At 38.1% G+C, this 18,793-nt stretch overlaps 1 protein-coding gene across 5 annotated transcripts in view; it reads left to right on the forward strand.

Moving 5' to 3' along the window:
• CSNK1A1 (casein kinase 1 alpha 1) overlaps window positions 1-18,793 on the forward strand; it is a 48,352-nt gene that overhangs the window by 1,967 nt on the left and 27,592 nt on the right. For all 5 annotated transcript variants that reach the window (XM_045026334.1, XM_045026336.1, XM_045026335.1 and 2 more), the window contains exons 3-4: window positions 15,345-15,471; window positions 17,398-17,496. In XM_045026334.1, coding sequence (XP_044882269.1) covers window positions 15,345-15,471; window positions 17,398-17,496 — 226 coding nt within the window. The remainder of the gene's footprint in view (window positions 1-15,344; window positions 15,472-17,397; window positions 17,497-18,793) is intronic.

Raw genomic sequence — 18,793 nt, forward strand, 5'->3', positions numbered from 1 at the left:
CAACAGATGCGTCACTGAGCCCTCTAGAGATACAGTGCCAAGATTATTCTCTCCCCTCCCCCTCCCCCTTCCATTCCCTTGTTATGCAGCTTCCTTGTTTCATGCTAGTTATGAAAACTTGTTTTAATACATCAGGGAAGGCTTAGTCAGAACTATTTTTAAATTTTCTTAGTAGTGAAGCAGACTTGAGAATTGGATTATTGTATTAATACTGGTAGGTCAGCCAGGTGAGCAAGAATAAATCAAAAACTGGTGGGTTCCCCTTACCTCAGTAAGAGATGTGCTGAAATTTAACTATCTTTATACAACTTTTTATGAGTTGTCACTTTTCAAGAGCCTTCATTAGAAGCTTATCACATTTAAAATTCTGTGAATTGTATTTAACATCTGTTTTGTGGTGAGTGTGAAGAAAATCAAAGCTATGTTATTGGAGTCAATGGCTACATAAACAGAACTTAGTGGTTTGCAAAGGGTAGGGTACTAGCAATAGTTAGGATTGGAAGGATTAGATTTTTATCGGTAAATCTTGATAAACATCTGTTTCACCATGTACACACACACACCAATGAAAAACATTTCCATCAATAATAGAAATTTACAAATAGGCAAAGTGAGAAAAGTGCTGCTTGAGAGCATAGTTTGATTTAAATTTTGAGGTGATGTTGACAGTTTGTGCTTTAATGATTTTGAAGCTTTAACTTTTTGAATCTCAACTTCTGCTATCATTAGATTACTGTTGTCGGATCCCCCCAAAATTCCCTTCAACTGTCAAAATTTAAATTGATAAATATAGAAAATGTTTAAAAATCAATATTAGCCATCAGTTGTTAAAAAAAATATTAAAATTGAACTGACAAGCCTAGCTATAGTACATGCTTTGTACCCCTTCTTTTTCTTGTTTAATGTACATAAAGGATATAACCCCACAGATTTTGTAGGACATTTTGACTGGACTCTGTTATTGTAGGACATGTTATTTTGTAAATCTTATTGAATACTAATAGTTTAATGCTTTCAAATAAGGACACTTGTGTGTGCGCCTCCAGTTATGAGCAGTAATATCTCCTGCACATATACCATAACTATGTTGCCATAGGCTGTGTTGTCCTATATATTTAAACCCTTTGCAGTGCAAAATCAGTATAGCCTTATGTAAGGGTAGAACAAATATAACTGTATGAAGCAAAAAAGCTCTAGCTTTAAGTGTGAAACCAGACCTGCATACATTATGCAATTTCAGCGTCCTTTTCACAGTTTAAAAAAATGAATGAAATTATCTGTTGAAATGCCACTACTGAAATAGTTGCACATTAAAACGATGCTAACTTGGAAAAACTGCCAAAGCGAACAGATATTATTTAATAATTCATGACCAGTCTGAAAAAGCAGGTATTTTTAGATAAATGTAAATTGTTTTTCACTTAAAGAATAACATACCTATTATTCTACCACCAAGTCCATAACATAGTATTGTTTCCATGTAGCAAAAGTGAATTACAGTTCAAAGAAATGTCCTCAGGCTTAATAGTAATAAACTTACTTATGACGTTTAGCATCTCAGCTTGGAAAAAACAGTAAACTTAAGTAATATTCTTGTATAAAACGTACCTACTCTTTGAAACTAACTAGATTGATATCACTGAAAGAAAAAACTTGGGTTTAGTATGTTTTTTTGTTGTGCATTCAACAGTATTTTTATATATCCCATTTCACTTTGTGTATTGTCAGCATTTTCCCTTTTATTTATTTTAAATGTTTTTTTCCACACAACAGTATGGGAATGAACAACTGTTTTAAAGAATAGGAAATGATGGGTAATACCACAAAAAATTGGTTGGGAGATTTGGCAACTGATACGGTCTCTGAAACTACTCAACTCACTCTTTTAAACTGACAAGAGTTCAGGTTAAGCAATCCCTTAGATAACCCTGACTGACACAGAGTCTGGTCAATTTCACTTTCAGATTCTCACAGTGCTAGTCCTAATAGTCTGTGTTCTGCAAAATGCTGCCTTTCAGAACATCTGCCCTAATTTGAAATCCTTCCACAGCACTTCTGCTGGGTTTAAATCTTGGGGGGTGTATTCTACCAAAATTTGAATTGACAGTCTCTAACCACATTTCTACTTTTGGCCGGCATCTATCGTGATGATATCTGGTGACAGTTGCAGTGGGAAAACCTAAAATAAAGGCTTCTTATTTTGTTTTCTACTTAACATCAGAGAAGGGCAATAACAATTTGTACAATAAAGTTCTTGTCTACAAATATTAAGCATGGTGGAATTTGATTCGGGCCAAATACTTGTGTTGCTGTGAATGAAGATGAATAACCTGACTTACAACATGGACTGTGTCACTAGAACACCCATCAAGGATACGTACATTGTACAAAGAATTAATTTGTGACCTTGATCCTGATGATGTCCATACATTGTGCATATTGTGCTTGATTTTTCCAGTATGTCTCTTTAGATGCATGTGATCTGGTACTCTTTAACTGCACTCTTGTCGGGAAAATGTTTGGCTTTTATATTCAGCTTAGTTTTCAGTTAAATATTCTGACAGTACACCATGTCAATACTATGACAGAATGTGTGTAATATGAACAGTTCAAATAGAATTGAGTTGTGCTCTGCTGGAGGAGAATATTAAGGAAAATTTAATCCTTTTTTCTTCATAAGTCAGGCAAGCTTTAAAACGGTTATAAAACCTTACAGCTGCACTCTATTAAAGTAGTCATAGCAGGAGGTATTGTGATCCAGTGGATAGGACACTTGACAGGGAATTGAGAGCTCATTCTTGGCTTTGCCACTGGCTTGTTGTCTAACCTTGAAAAAGTCACTTTGTCTTTCTGTACTTCAGTTTCCCCATCTGTAAAACCGAGGTAATGCTTTACAAAAGAATTCAAGCTCACATTCGACAAACGGGGGAAAATTTTAGACAATGTGACCTATGAGAAAACATTGAAAAAAATGGGGATGGTACATCTGGAGAAGAGAAGATTGAGGGAGAGGGGACATAAGTCTTCAGGTATGTAGAAAGTTGTTACAAAGAGGAGGGAGATAAATTGTTCTCCTTACCCACTGAGGATAGGGCAAGAAATGATGATCTTAAATTGCAGCAAGGGAGATTTAGGTTAGACATTAGGAAAAACTACCTAACTGTAAGGGTAGTCAAGCACTGGAACAAATTATATAGGGAGATTGTGGTATCTCTGGTAGTTGGAGGCTTTTAAGAACAGGTTAGTCAAACATATCGGGTGGGCAGACTATAGTCCGGGGGCCACATCTGGGCCTTCAGATGTTTTAATCTGGCCCTTGAGCTCCTGCTGGGGAGCAGGATCCGGGGTTGGCCCCACTCCGCTTGTGCTGTGGCTCCGCACAGCTCCCAGAAGTAGCAGCATGTTCCCCATCTGCCCCTTACTAATAGGGGCAGTCAGGGGGCTCTGCATGCTGCCCCTGCCCCAGGCACCGCCCCCACAGTTCCCATTGGTCGGCAGCCACAGCCAATGGGAGCTGCAGGGGTGGCTCCTGTGGATGGGGCAGCATGCAGAGCTTGCCTGTCCGTTCCTCTGAGTAGGAGCCAGAGGGGGGATGTGCTGCTGCTTCCGGGAGCTGCTTGAGGCAAGCGCTGTCTGGAGCCTGCACCTCTGACCCCCTGCAGGACCCCTACCCCAGCACTGATCACCCTCCAAACCCCTCGGTTCCACTGTCCTGCACCCCAGAGCCCACACCGTCAGCTTGAGCCCTCACCTCCTCCCCTGTACCCCAACCCCCTGCTCCAGCCTGGAGCCCCCTCCCACATCCTGAACTCTTCATTTTTGGCCCCACCCCAGGGCCCACACCCCAACACCCAATTTCATGAGCATTCGTGCCCTGCTATATAATTTTCATGCCCAGATGTGGGCCTCGGGCCAAAAAGTTTGCCCACCCCTCGTCTAGATAATACTTGGTCCTGCCTCAGTGTAGGGGACTGGACTTGATAACCTATCGAGGTTCCTTCCAGTCCTGTATTTCTGTGATTCACTGTTGAGACCTGTGTATAAAAACTACTAGATAACACCTTTGTTATGCTGTATCTATACAAGAAATAAAATGGTACGCCTGAGTTACTAATGTAAAGATTATGCAGGCTAGCTTTTGAAAAACATGTTGTGCCTTCTTAGTCCTGGTCTGCACTAGAAATTTGGTTGATTTTAAGTGTGTCCATGTGGGTGAAAAATCCACACCCCGGAGTTGCATTGTTAAGCCAACCTATGTGCCTGTGTAGACAGCAGTAGGTTGATGGAAAAATTCTTCTGTTCTCCTAGCTACCACCTGGGGAGGTGGACTACCTGTGTTGACAGGAGAACGCTTCCTGTTGCCATAGGTAATGCTACACTGAAGTGCTACGCTTAAGTGTAGACATACCCTACACATATCAAGGCAGTAAACACGGAAGTGCAATTACTAATACTTTTGCAATAAGAGAGAGTCTCTGTTGAATACCCAACTCTCTTCCTCCTTAGATGCAAGCGCAAAAACACGCTTAGATACATCTAGTCTAGTCATCTTGGTTTTACTGGATCTTCCAGATATGTTGAGATAAAAAACCCTTACATGTGTTCATAATGTATAAAGAAGCAAAAGCGCAAAATCCAATTTTAAAATACTTTTTTTGAATGTCACCTCAAAGAGCTGAGAAAGCTGACAGTACATGAATCCTCAGCCTTCACTGTAAACAGGACAGCTTGGAGACTTTGCAATCCTTATGTTTAAGATAAAAAATACAGTCAGATTTAGGCAGGAAAGGTTTTGCTTTATGGTGTAAAAGAAACCTTGAAAAAAGGGCACAGCTATTATTCCATACCCCCACCATGCAGACCCCTTCAGATGATTAAGAATTTGAAAATAGTTCTGAGTACAAGGAACTATATGAATGCACTAGTAGTTAAACAATGTAATGTGTGTTCTTGACATGTATATTTATTGTGCAACATGAATTTCATTTTTGGTTTGACACAAAACTTGAATCAAGGTTACACTTCTTTAACTGATTTTGTGCCCTAAGGCAGCTCTGATGGACTGAATGAAAAGTCCACATTCTTATGGTAGATTTATTCTGATGGTTCTAGGGCATTATGTCAGTCCCCTTCTTGTACTGGCAATGCATTTTCATCTGTTACTTTCTTGTTTAATTGATCACATTAATTTGGGGTATTAGAGTTTGTACCAGATTCCTTGGTTCTGGCTGGCTGTATATTTGGCTGGTGGCTTGTTCTGAACTTTATTTCTTGTATTAATTTATTGTAACTTAAATGTCTTTCAAGATGCACTCTCTACGTATTTTTAGGTAGGTTTTCTTTGGGTAGAGATTTTTCTTGAGGATTAGTTGTTCAGAAGAATTGCCAGGATCTGGCTGTATTTGGAATGAGTGATGTATCTGCTCCTTGGTTACAGTTAATCATGTGTAACATTAAATGTTGCATTTATTTGGGGGCAGAACTAAGGCTGGCGCTACATGAGGAAGCCATTGCTCTTTTGTGTAGACACAGCATAACACATACATACACTGGTAGGTGATAATTAATGGCACTAAAAATATACCATTGGTTCTTTGAGTTCCAAGGCTACTGAAAACATATGTATTGTGTATATCATAGCTTTCTTTCCTCCAGGCTTAATGTTCAAATCTGTTGTATATTGTACGGGTGTCGAGGCATGTTTATGCCATTTTTCATATTCCGTATGGCAGGGGGAGTGGAGGGAGAAGGGTGAAGCTTCTTACAGCTTCCCACCATCATCTTGGGAAGCAAAGTCTAGAAGACTTATTAATCTTATTCTCCTGATATGACCTACAAGGTTTAAAGCAGTCTGCCCTGTGTTCTCACTGTAGGAGTCTTAATAGCCCACTAAGCATATGAAGCTGACTAAAGTGACATTTTAATTTAGTCGTAAGTAGAATCACACCATTGTATGGAGCTATTCAAATTTAACATTTAACATGGGTCCTTCCTAACTTCCAAAATGAGTAACGCCTACTCTAGCATTAAGTGTCAGGAGTGCAATATGTGCAGTTAGATGAGTAGTGATGTAAAGGACACTTGAAATTTATTAATTTAAAACCATTCAAATTTATAAATATTATAGCTTGTGATAAAGCACCCTTCAAACAGTGTCCTGAAACATCTTAAAATGTTAAAAGGGTCTTTTGGCTTTACTGTTCACTAGTATCTCCAATAATAATGGACTATTCAGGGAAACGGTGAAGCTGAGTTACACAGAGTGCTGCAGGAAGCACAAAGTAAATTGAAAAAATAGGTACTTAATAGTAATCCTAGGATTTTGTTAGTAACAATAGATTAATAATTTTCAGACTTCATTTCAAGTGAATGTCCCTTTAAGCAGTGTTTTATACAAGTTAAATATTTTAACTGGTGAGATGCGTTCTCAGCTTCGAACTGCTTATTCAAGATCATAAGACAGGGCTTGAAAAACAGACCTGCTAGCCAGATACTAATATGAGACATGGAGAGGGCACAACTGTAACTTCTATCGGCAGCGCTCTGGGAAGTTGCCGGAACCAGAGAGGGTCCTGTCAATGGATTGTTTCATATTTGTAGGTGTGTGAGACTCCCCTGCCACTTCTTTTCCCAAATCTCTTCAGTTGAATAGGGATAGCCTCAATCTTTTCCAGATATTCTCCTATACTTGGTTCTGTCTGCCTCTGCTCACAGCTTTATCTAGCGGAAGCAGATACCAAGGTAGTCACCAGTTTTGTCCATTTCAATATATGTGGCATCCTGTATGCAGTAGTTAAACTGACACGTTTTTTTCGTTTTTTTAATGCTGCTTGGGAAAGCTGAGCAGCACTAGAGCAATCTAAAGACTTGGGATGAAAGCACTCCATGGGTTCCTCCTTATATTGGAGGATTGCCTTTGCAATCAGAAAGGCAGGAAGACTTAATTTCTATAGAAACATATGTAGAAACAATTTACCAGTTGTAGATTTTCTGCCTTAAGCAATTAGTAAAATAGTAAGTCAATCACTTAGAAGTGCATATGCAGCATAGAGAGTTCTAGTCAGTTTAAATGATCAGGCTGCATGTCATTTATGGGAATGAGTTGCATTAGCATACTTTTATATATTAGTTCGAAATCATCTGTTTTAGCTGTACAAAACAGTCACAATATTTTATTTATAGTCGGGTATTCACCCACGAAAGCTTATGCTCCAATATGTTTGTTAGTCTGTAAGGTGCCACAGAACTCTGCTGCTTTTACAGATCCAGACTAATATGGCTACCCCTCTGATACTTGATTTTATTTCTAGTAACTCTAACTTTCTTATAGAAAGTGTTTAGTTGCCGATGGTTAATTTAGTACTTGGGTGGCCTAATTTATAACTAACGTTAGTTTCCACAGTGAGTGACCTCTGCTAAATATTTCACTTGACTATACCAGTTATCCCATATTATGTTAATTGCATTTGTATTCCTGACTCTAGCTGGTCTACAATTAATTGTTTTTCCAGCTTTATGGCAGAGAACATACAAGTCAATATGGAGAAGCTAACACATATGTAAATTGTAAAATATGTAGGCAATTCAGTCTCAAATATCTCATGGTGACAGGCTCTATTTTATTTATATATATATATATATATATATATATACACACACACACACACTCTGTGCATTACATTATCTCTGCCTCTGGAGGGGTTGAATTAGCAAATGTAAAGAATCTAAACTCTTGGTGCATAGGCATACTTGTTTGCCATGAAATTTTCCTCCATCTTTAATAGTTGAAAGGTGACTGCCATAATGAAACTGTATATTTGAAACAGAAAGATATTAAGGAACCAGTTGCTTGGTGCCAGTCAGAATAATTGTAGACTAGAGCAGTACAGGATATTGACAAAACATAGGGAACCAAGAATAAATGTGTGTAATGTCCCAGGTAGACATATGAAATCCATATGTGCAAGTTGTGCTGGTGTCAATAAGTTATCACTGATATTTTCAAGTAGTCCATTTTGTTAGATGTAGTCTGAGATAAAACACATTTCTAGTTTAGTAAACGAGATCTAAAGCTGTAGTGATATGTTTGAACCAATAACAGCTTTGTCTGCATTTCCTCATAGACTTAAATGCACAGGTGTGTTTCCCGTGTCTAAGACTGCTACCATGGCTACTTTCTGCTTCAGTTTTATTGTATTTAGTAACATGATGTAATTTGTAACTGTCACTAGAGTGCCTTTTATGTTGCTTTGAGATTATTCCTTTGAGTCGTTTTTGCCAGTGTTTGGGTTTTACGTTTGTGCCCCAGTTAAGGGTGAATCTGTATGTTTGGGAACTCTTAGATGGGTATTTATCTGAAGATGTAATGGTGTTTTCTGCTCGCAGTTATGTGACTGCTGTTTATACTTGCCTAATGATTTAGAATTAAGCTCTTAACTGCTATTTTGTGGAACAGTGAAAGTGGTGCAACATAGTCTGAAATCAGGCCTAGAATCTCACTGGCTGTTGGGCTAACATAGAAACAAGTGGTCTCATCTACTTCTGCTCCTACACGCGGCTTTCTTCCTTCTCCCTCTGTTAAATACTCTAGTGAGTCCTTCCTTATACAAGATTGAATGTACAGTCTACTTTAGGAAGTAACATTTGACCATAAAGTTACTGCTTTGATAATTGAACAAAATTAGTCTTATTAGTAAACTTGCTATTGTTACAGTCTAGTTTCTCAAGATGTTCTATATATTAATTTGTCACTGGCCATATTCTTGTAACATGTATTCACTAACATCAGGGTTTTGAAATTGAAAAGTTTCAAAATGTATGTTATAGCTATAGCCCTACCAAATTCTCTGCCGTGAAAAACACATCACTGACTGTGAAATCTGGTCTTTTGTGTGGTTTTACCCTATACTATACAGAATTCACGGGAGAAACCAGCGTTTCTCAAACTCGGGGTCCCGACCCAGAATATATGTGTGTGGTGGGGGAGGTTTTGCAAGGTTATTGTAAGGGGGTTGTGGTATTGCCACCCTTACTTCCGTGCTGCCTTCAGAGCTGGCTTGCCAGAGAGCGGCAGCTGCTAGCCAAGGGCCCAGCTCCTGAAGGCAGTGCAGAAGTAAGGATGGCAGTACTGTGACCCCCTTACAATAACCTTGCAACCCTCCACCCCCATTTTGGGTAAGGACTCCTACAGTTACAGCACTGTGAGGTTTCAGATATTAAATACCTGAAATAATGAAATTTACAATTTTTAAAATCCCATCACTGTGAAATTGGCCAAAATGGACCATGAATTTGGTAGGGCCCTAACTCTAGCCAACTTAAAAGCAGTTGCTGTTTAGAGGATGATGCCTTGGTGGAGCTAAGTACTGTAATTGTGCACCTAGCACTGCAGTATCAACACTTTCATTTGCTTTCCTCAAGGTTAGTCATTAAAGAAATAAAAACCATGGGTTTGCTGAGTAAACACTAAGGTGAATCATGTGACTTGGCAGAATGCCTGCTTGCCCATCTGGGAGCTGCAAACCAAATCATTTCTCACACCACATGACTTAATTCCCCAGCATAGTGACACAGACATTGAAATGCAGGCGGTTACAAACAAGTTTTCCAACTCTGCCTATGTATGTCACACTGCTTTACTGCAGTAAAAATGTGCTAATGTGCATATATGACTGGAAGGTTTGTCTATTTTTGCATGTCTTTGATGCCATTTGAAAGTCTGTCCTTATCTTAATCAATACCTTTAGAATAGTTCATTTTAATTAATATGAAATTTTTAGCCCATTGGAAAGCAGGGATGCATACAGTTGTAAATCTAATTGCATACTGCCCCAACTCTGCAGGCCTAAAACTGTGAAGGCTACCTCAATTTCTGATCTCCCACATTTCTTACCCCTATAAACAAGGAGTACTTTACTAAGTTGAGTGTGGCCTATATCTAGGCATGGCAGAATTTTGATTTTTTCTTTTTTGATTATTTCAACTACTATCAATATCTGTTTTTAAGTATTTTAGATTTTTATCAATTTAAAATTTCAGTTGTGGGAAACTGTTTGCGGGACCAGACAATGGGGAGGTCAGACAGTAATTGTTTAATGACAGTAGATGTTGATTCAAAAAGTTAAAGCTTTATAACTGTTAAAATGCAAATTGTCAAAATCATGTCAAAATATACAATGTAAATATCCTTAAAGCAAACTAAGTTCTCAAGCATCATTTTTCTTTCTTTGCCTGTCTGTAAACTTTGATTATCATTGATGAACATATATTTTCATTAGTTTGTGTGCATATGGTGAAGTTGCCATTTATTGACCCTGATTAAAAATCTGGCCATTCCAAGACTACCTGTAAATCCTTAGCCATGTCCTGAAGTAACGACTGTTTAGCTCAGAATGCAAGTTATTTCACAATCAAGAAGCATCGAGTTACCTTTTTACGCAATAGTATGTTTGCTAGTAATTTTGCAACCTCTGAGATATGACAAACACCATGGTATGATGAAAAAATTAACATGTTTGTGGATTAATGAGCAAGGATGAGTGAACATCTGATGTGCCAAAAAACAGAACATGCACATCAAATTTTTAGGCCACAGAAAAAATAAATATCTTATGTGAGGCTGAGTAATCTCTATGAGGACGTTATATAATACGCATTTTTATAGGCTAGGGATCTCAAAGGACTTGCGTATGTATATTCCATCTTTCGTATTAGTGTGTGTGTAGTGTGAGTGGCTAATAGTATCTTAAAACAATGTATTAACTTCTTGACTTTGTTCATCATAAACTTTTTGCCTTGCCTTACTTCAACACATCCAAAATGTATTGATGCTTCTTGACAGTAAACCTCAATCTGAGATTTAAACAAACAGTGTAATTTCCTACACTTCCACATCCAAGGCAAGATCAGCAGTTAATCTCCAATAGATATCTGGAGAATTTGTAATCTGAGATGCTCAAATAGCATCTGATATCTGGCTAGATCTTTAAATATCCTTAATTCACCCCAAAACATAAAATTAGGTGTGTATTGTTTAATTCTGCCAGCTGCTGTGGAGCTGGGCCTTTGAGAGAAATCATGTGTAGAGGAGGGGAGAGTTTGTGGCAGGGGGTCCCCTAGGTAAGAGAAACTTCTTTTTTTGTAAAAAATCTAATTTTCTCATGACACAAATGGTAATGCTGATTTTAAGTCTGTATAACATTGTCCTTCTACATGCCAGCTAACATTGATTCAATGAATATAGAAGTATAAAGTAAACTAGACTACTTGCCAGATCTTTCAACATTATAAGTATATTTTCCAAGGGTTTGCTTGTGAGAGCCAAGTTTCTGCATTCCTTACTATTAGTTTCCAATAGTAGCAGCTACCAAACAAACCTTGAATGGACAACATGTAGCCTAACTTCTTAATCCAGTTTTTCCTGGAAACATTACAGGAAAATGAAGTCGTTGATTTGCAGTGTTTAGCAAAGCAAACACTGAATATTTCAGATCTCCTTTACCAAACCTTTCAAATTAACTGGTTGTGTGAATAGACAGGAATTATTTCTGACATGGAACAATTTAAGAAATTAAAGAGGTGGTGAAATACTACAGCATTTTCCAACATAAATTCCTTTTGGTAAGTTGTTGCAGAACTAGCTTTGCTTTAGGCCATGGAGACTAAATATTACAAGCCTGTTAAGAACTCTTGATAAATATTGAAATCCTTTATTTTAGAATTGGTTATGAGGACAGAGATTTTTCTGTATTTTAAAAAATCCCCAAACATTCTGCCATAAGGGACATCATCCGCCCAAAACATAGTTTGTTTTGGTGGGAGGGAGAATACATTGAGATGTTAGCAAAAATCTAAAAATAGACTGTTTTTAGTCTGGGTGAATGATGTTCCTAGTCCACTCCTTGATAAGTCTATTTAAAAACAAAAAACCTGTTTTGTTAGAAAAAATCCTACCTCTTTCAACAATTCATACACCTCGCTGAGATATACCTGCACAGTTTGATTGGAGTCAGTTACCTTTTTTTGATAGCAGAAATAGAGCATATTGCTTCCTTGCTTCGTATAATCCTTAATTTAATTTAACTTAAATTAAAACAAATGGCTGAAATTTGCATTCGCTTTCTACATTTGAGGTAGACCTAAGCATTTAATGAAACATGTTTGGGCAGAAGTGAGGTGGAACTGTCATAGTGAATTTGTTCATAGAATGTATGGGGGTTGGATGAAGGGATTGAAATGCTTTTCAAAGCAAGTAGGCAACAACTTCTCTGGAAGGTCTGCTCAAACGCTTGATCTCTCTAGATATACACCCCAAAACACACTGACCTCTTATTTCTTACGTTGAATGAAGCATCTTTTTTAGTTCTAAACTAGTTCATTAGCTCCATTGTTAATGTGCTCATTTCCTGTGTTAAGTTTTAAATCATAGAAATGTAGGGTTGGAAGGGATCTCAGGAGGTCATCTAATACAGCCCCCCTGTGCTGAGTCAGGGCCAAGAACAACCTGGTTCTCAACCTTTTTTAAATCTGGTCCCACCTTAGCATTGTTTTTCCTAGACTCCTACCCCCTAAAATTGTTTTTGAATGAGTAACATTGCATCCTGGTGCTTGCCCCTGTACCCCCTAAATTTACTATAATTACTGAACTATTAGAAGATTTGTCACGCCCCTAAAAGTTGGACCCTCTCCCCAGGTTGAGATGATCTATCCAATGCATGTTGTGACAGTGGCTTTTGCCAGGTGGAAGGAGCAATAGCAGGAAAGTCTGCTCTACCCCTGCAGCATGCCCATTAGAGAGAGAATCTTTGGAGAATGTAGCTGCCAAACTAGATGCTGAGACTTTCAGAAACTTATAACTTGGCCAAATTTCAGTTGCTTATAACTTTACAAAACTTTAACTGTTTGGATTGAAAATGGTTTTACAGTAGACAGTGGTGGGTAACTGTCTATTTTAGACTGTGCAGGGAGCAATATCTATAATGCAAACAAAATATAGTACTTCTTGAAAGGGAAACTGGAACCTAAAGCCTTCAGGGGGGCCAGAGCTCTACTGCTCTTGGGGTGGCGGGTCAAAGCCTAATCGCTTCAGCCCCAGGCAGGGGGTGTGTAATCTGAGGCTTCCCCCGCCCCCACACACACTCAGGTCTGGAGTCCAGCCTTGGCCCCCAGCAAGAGTAACATCAGTCCTTGGAAACCCCATTAAAACGGGGCCTTGACCCACTTTGGGGTCCTGACCCACAGTTTGAGAACTGCTACTCTAGACTAAAGAGCCTCGTACATCTTCTCCCTGTGTATGTACTTTAAGAATGTGTTCAGTTGGTTACCTACCACAACCCCTAAAGTCCTCTTCAGACTCTGCTTTCCAGGATATAGCCCCCCGCCTGTCAGCGTGGCCTATACTTTGTTCCTAGATGTAGGACAATGGATTTGGCTGTACTGAAACTCATGACCTGGATTGATGGAATCAGTAGTGTTGAGGACAGAGCAATCTGTGATACCTTACTTTCCTAGAGTCCTCTCCTTAAGTAGGTATTTGCTACAGGAGTTACACAGACATATGGTAGCTGGGGCTTAAGTCAGAACTTGATATAGTCTTCTGTTCACCTACCTTTATTTTTGGGATATTTATTGCTAGTGCTATGGCAAGGGCCATATTAGTCAGATCCCAGAAAAGTTAATCTTATGGCACTCTCACTGGCCACCAGTCTGGGGGGGGGCTCTGCATTTTAATGTAATTTTAAATGAAGCCTCTTAAACATTTAAAAAACCTTATTTACTTTACATACAATAATAGTTTAGTTAATATATGATAGACTTATGGAAAGAGACCTTCTAAAAATGTGAAAATGTATTACTCGCATGCAAAACCTTAAATTAGAGTGAATAAATGAAGACTAGGCACACCACTTCTGAAAGGTTGCCCACTCCGAGCCCTATTACATCTGGTAGGATAATAGTATGCATTGGTATGAAATATCAGACACGTTAGTAGGAATACTGTGGATGGGAAGAGATCTTCCGTCATTGCTGAAAGAATAGATATGCTTTTTGTAAGTCGTTCCTTCCTATTTCTCAATGCCTTTGCTCAGAATTGTGAGATTAAACATTCTGGTGGCTTGCAAGATATACCTGGGCCAGAGTAGTGTAATTTAGTATTGTATTTTAACAGTGCCTTTAGATTTCTGCTTTTGGAATTTTAAACTTTTACTTTTAGTAAAATCTTAGTTTTGCTTTAAGTATACCAAGGATCTCTCACTAGATTTTTCCATCAGCTTCTTCTGCTAGACCAGAATGTATCTACTAGGTGCTCAAGTGCTAGAGAGATCGATGCCAATGAAAACCTGGATGAATGTGTAGTGAGGGAATGTCTAACTCCCTCGCCCTGTTGTGATCTAGTGAAAAAAATAGTCATAGCGTGAAAAAAACAACTGTACAGCTCTCTTTTATATATGTGAACATTCTCTGGGGTGAAATTGGAAACTACAAGAAGCAACACCAAAAATGAGGTGATACCTTTGAAAGGTGCCAGTCCAAACATGATTTGAACCCTACTGTTCATATAGCTGCTTCTGCTTTGCTCTGTCATTTTAATTTGGTACACTGGTATTTTTCAAATGTTCTTCTGTCAGAAAGTGGCAGACATCTAGTTGAAGACTGAGATGGATGTGAGAGTTGCAGATGGAAACTGACACTCCTTTGTTTTGAAGTGAAAATTGAAGGCACACCTTATTAAAATACAAACAAAACCTTTTTGCTCAATGTCCTATGAAAGTTGAGTGATTTTTCCAGAAAGTAGGGTGACTCAGTAAGTTGCTACAGAGCTTTTTGTTGCTGCTTGCTTTACAAAAAGATATTCTATTTAATAATAAAAAATTATACTGTATCCAGCTTGTAAAGGCCAGCTGCCAGTGGGTCGTTTTTAGTCAGTGCTTTTGGTGGTTAATAAGAGAATGGGAGTTAACGTAGTTAAAGGCCAGCATTATGTACTGCTTTCTGGAAATCAGTGGCAGGAAGAACAAAATGGAGCTGATCCAATTAAGTCCTAAACAAAATGAATATTATAAAAGAAATGCATCGTTGCCACTAATCTACATCAAAATAAATTACTGTCACAAAAATACTCCATGTCTAGCAGTAGCCAAGGCTTGCTTATAAATACTGAACACTTTGTAAAACAGTCTAGTTAACTGGATTTGTGCATCAACAATCTCAGTTGTTTTGAAGTGGGAAAATGTATTACTTGGCATCTTCTAGAAAATATTAACTGGCTGCCTGATTGTTAATACTACAGGTTGTTAGTTTATGTTAAACAGAATGACAGCTTAGACATCTCTGCTTCGTTACAGGTGGTATGGTCAAGAGAAAGATTATAATGTTCTAGTTATGGATCTTCTGGGACCCAGCCTTGAAGATCTCTTCAACTTCTGTTCCCGCAGGTTCACAATGAAAACAGTACTTATGTTAGCAGACCAGGTATGTGAAACTTAACTTTGCATTGTAAGGAAAACGAAGCAAACAGTGCTCCTTTTAAGTATGTCAGAATGTGTGCAACTCAGTACTCCAAATACTCAAGTGACTAATTGACCCACATAGAAGCAAAAAATACGAACAGTGACAGTTTCGTGGTATAGTAGAGCATAAGATTAGCATTGTAGAGAGCTAATAATGCAACACAAATATTAGTATTCTACCCATGCTAGTGTTAACACTTTTTAAAATCATGCTCTTAATTTTATTTTACTTACATCACAGCTGTCAAGTATTGGTAATGGTAAAAAGCAATCCTCAAAATTTTGGGTTAATTTGATTAAATGAAGCACTATAATAGGCTTCAGCCAAGCATATTGTTGGCAGGCTGTATATAGACTTTTCTGCCACTGCACATCAATGTATATCTGCTACATCCTTGCTATCCTGACTTTTAGTCTTCTCAAATTGAATGGTTTTGGGATGTCTGCTTTCCATTAGGGAAAAGCATGGAGATGCCAAACTCCTATCTCATAATTCAGATCTCTAGAGTTTGAGGTTACATACTTAGTGCTGAGTACCTTAGAAATGCTGTATCTTGCCTTGCCTCTCTATTTAGGCATGAAATATTCTATCATAGAATCTAGGGCTTGGTCTACACTTAAAAATTAGAACCACCTAGCTGAGTCACTCAGGGCCGTGAAAAATGTTGTGCCATGAGTACCATGGTTAGATGGACCTAAATATAGGTGAGTTTTTCAAACTTGTATTGAAAATTATCCAAGATTATCAACTGATGTTAGTACCAACTGTCACTTTGCCAAATGTCATGAAATCCCAGGCTGTCAGCCAAGGAAGCTTAGAGCATTTCTGAGTGGAGATAGGTGTCAACTGTCCTTGTTCTCAGCTGCTTTTAGTCACTGATGCTCACTTCAGAGGGAGAACCACTCTCTTGGCTGCTGTGGTGGTAACAAGGAAAGGTTTTGATTCTTCAAGTAACCTAAGTATCTGGGGACAATAGGAATGTCTTTAAACGCCCCACTGGATAGGATGTAGAACTCTAGTACAGTAAATTTAAAGATGGGCACTGGGGCATAATCCACTGGGATTGTTACTAGCTTAGAGAGATGCTACAGTATTGACACTTGTAGTTCACTATGGCCCGGTCTACACTTAAAATTTAGATCAACATAGCTGTCGCACTCGGGGGTGTGAAAAAATCCACATGCCTGAGCACCATAGCTATGCCAACCTAACCCTCTAGAGTAGGTGCAGCCAGGTTGATGGAAGAACGCCTCCATTGACTTAGCTCCCATTGCTTGGGAGGTGGTCCTACAGCAACAGGGAAAAACACCTTCCATCACTGTATGGGGTTATACCAGCATGGTGATGGTGTTGTAGCTATACCACAATAGTCCCCGTAATGTAGACCTCACCTAACACTGTAATATTATTATCCAGCTAATTAAGATAACCAGAATAGCTAAAAGGCACATGTGAAGTAACAAACTGTTAATGAGTTAGTTCCTAGTTAAACAATATCAGGAAAAGATTTCTAAAACAGTCCTGTAGTAAACAAAGTAACTTCTGTTAGATTGCTTGGGTTTCTGAAATTCGTGGATAACTCAATTGTGAATACCACTTGTACTATTTATAGTGAAACAGTTGGACACTTACACTGAAGACCTGTAGTACTGGTCAAGTGATGACAGACCAGTGATTATCTTCATCAAACTGTTTGTCGCTTCACTTGACAAATCTATTTTGTGAGTACATGTTAAAATGTACTTGGCGAAATACGCAATTTATAACTCCTTCATTATTAAGGAAAATGAACTTGAACTAAAACACTGGACTTTTGTTCTAATATCTTTGATCTTTAGCTTTCTCTTTCTAATGTTAAATTCTGATTATTTTTTCTTGTATTTACAGATGATCAGTAGAATTGAATATGTGCACACAAAGAATTTTATACACAGAGACATTAAACCAGATAACTTCCTAATGGGTATCGGGCGTCACTGTAATAAGGTTAGTCTAATGCTCTCTGCATGAAAGAACAAGGAGGGTAATGCCTCTAAGAATGGTTCTGATAAACATTTAGATTTTGAAAAAATCTATTCAGCTTGAGTTAACTGTTTGTCATTGCTGAAATGGATATGTTAAAGAGACTAAATCAGTTTAATTCTTTGATGGCAGGTGGTGGGATACATGTATTGCTAAATGCAGTGCCATGAACATTTGGGCCTTTGATCCACCTCACAAGGAGGATTTTAATGACAGATTGTTTTTAAACATAAAAATCTGAAGTGTAAACTAATTTAATTGATTACCTAAGCGTGCTCTGTCCAACTATGGTGTTTCATTATTCAAAGTTAGTGCATATCAGAATACCTTAATTTTTTTTCTTTAATGTTAAAATCAAATCTTAACTCTTGGCTCCAGGGCTGATTTCTTGATGCAAAATGTGTTCGCACCAGCTTAGGAGCTCCTGACCTACCTGTCACCAAGGTGTTAAAAATTTGCAATGATTGGTAATGAAACCTTCAATCTTCAGGATTATGCATACCAAAATAACCGTCTACCTATAGATGGTAGCATTGTTGACTTAAACTATATTTGTAACTGAATTTCTGAAAACCTGTCAAGTAGAAGTACAAAAATGTAGATTAGCTGAATGCTTGAAGATCACACATCAAAACTGAGCTTACTGAATCTTAAATATTTTAAGTTAAATTGGGGTACTTCTAGTTGCTAACTTTAAACTTGTGGGTAGGGGTGGGGGTTAACTTAGCCAGAGATGCATGCTTCCAGTTGGAAACTTTGCATAGAGAAATACTGTTTTCAATTACTAGTTCTGTTGAGTGAAATGTTTAATTCTCAATTGTTATGTTGAGCTCGGGCAGACAGGCAGCATTGGCAATGCAGTAAGCATGCTATTTAATAGAAATTTTTAACTTCAGGACAAACGTACATAATTAAGCTTTTTATTGGAAGCAAGATTCCCACTTACGTTCTTTATATGCTATCTGAGGATGTTTACTATCTTTCGGCACTATTAGCTATAAAATGTTTACCTTTGTTTGCCTGTATGAATGCCAACTTGAAGCCATTAACATTAGAAACAAAACTGGTTGCTAACATGAGAAACATCAGAGTTCTGTCTGAAGGGGTGCAGTGCACAATGAACATTTAGATTTAACTGTTTTTGTTGGAAAATCTTTTGTAACAGTCAAATTGAAAGGTAAAGTCTTCATGTAATCCTGTTGCTGTTAAACCTTGCTCATTCCCAAGTTTCATACTTTTACTCTATAGAGCTCTATTTTTC

This window comes from Mauremys mutica, chromosome 8, assembly GCF_020497125.1.
Source record: "Mauremys mutica isolate MM-2020 ecotype Southern chromosome 8, ASM2049712v1, whole genome shotgun sequence".
NCBI lineage: Eukaryota > Metazoa > Chordata > Testudines > Geoemydidae > Mauremys > Mauremys mutica.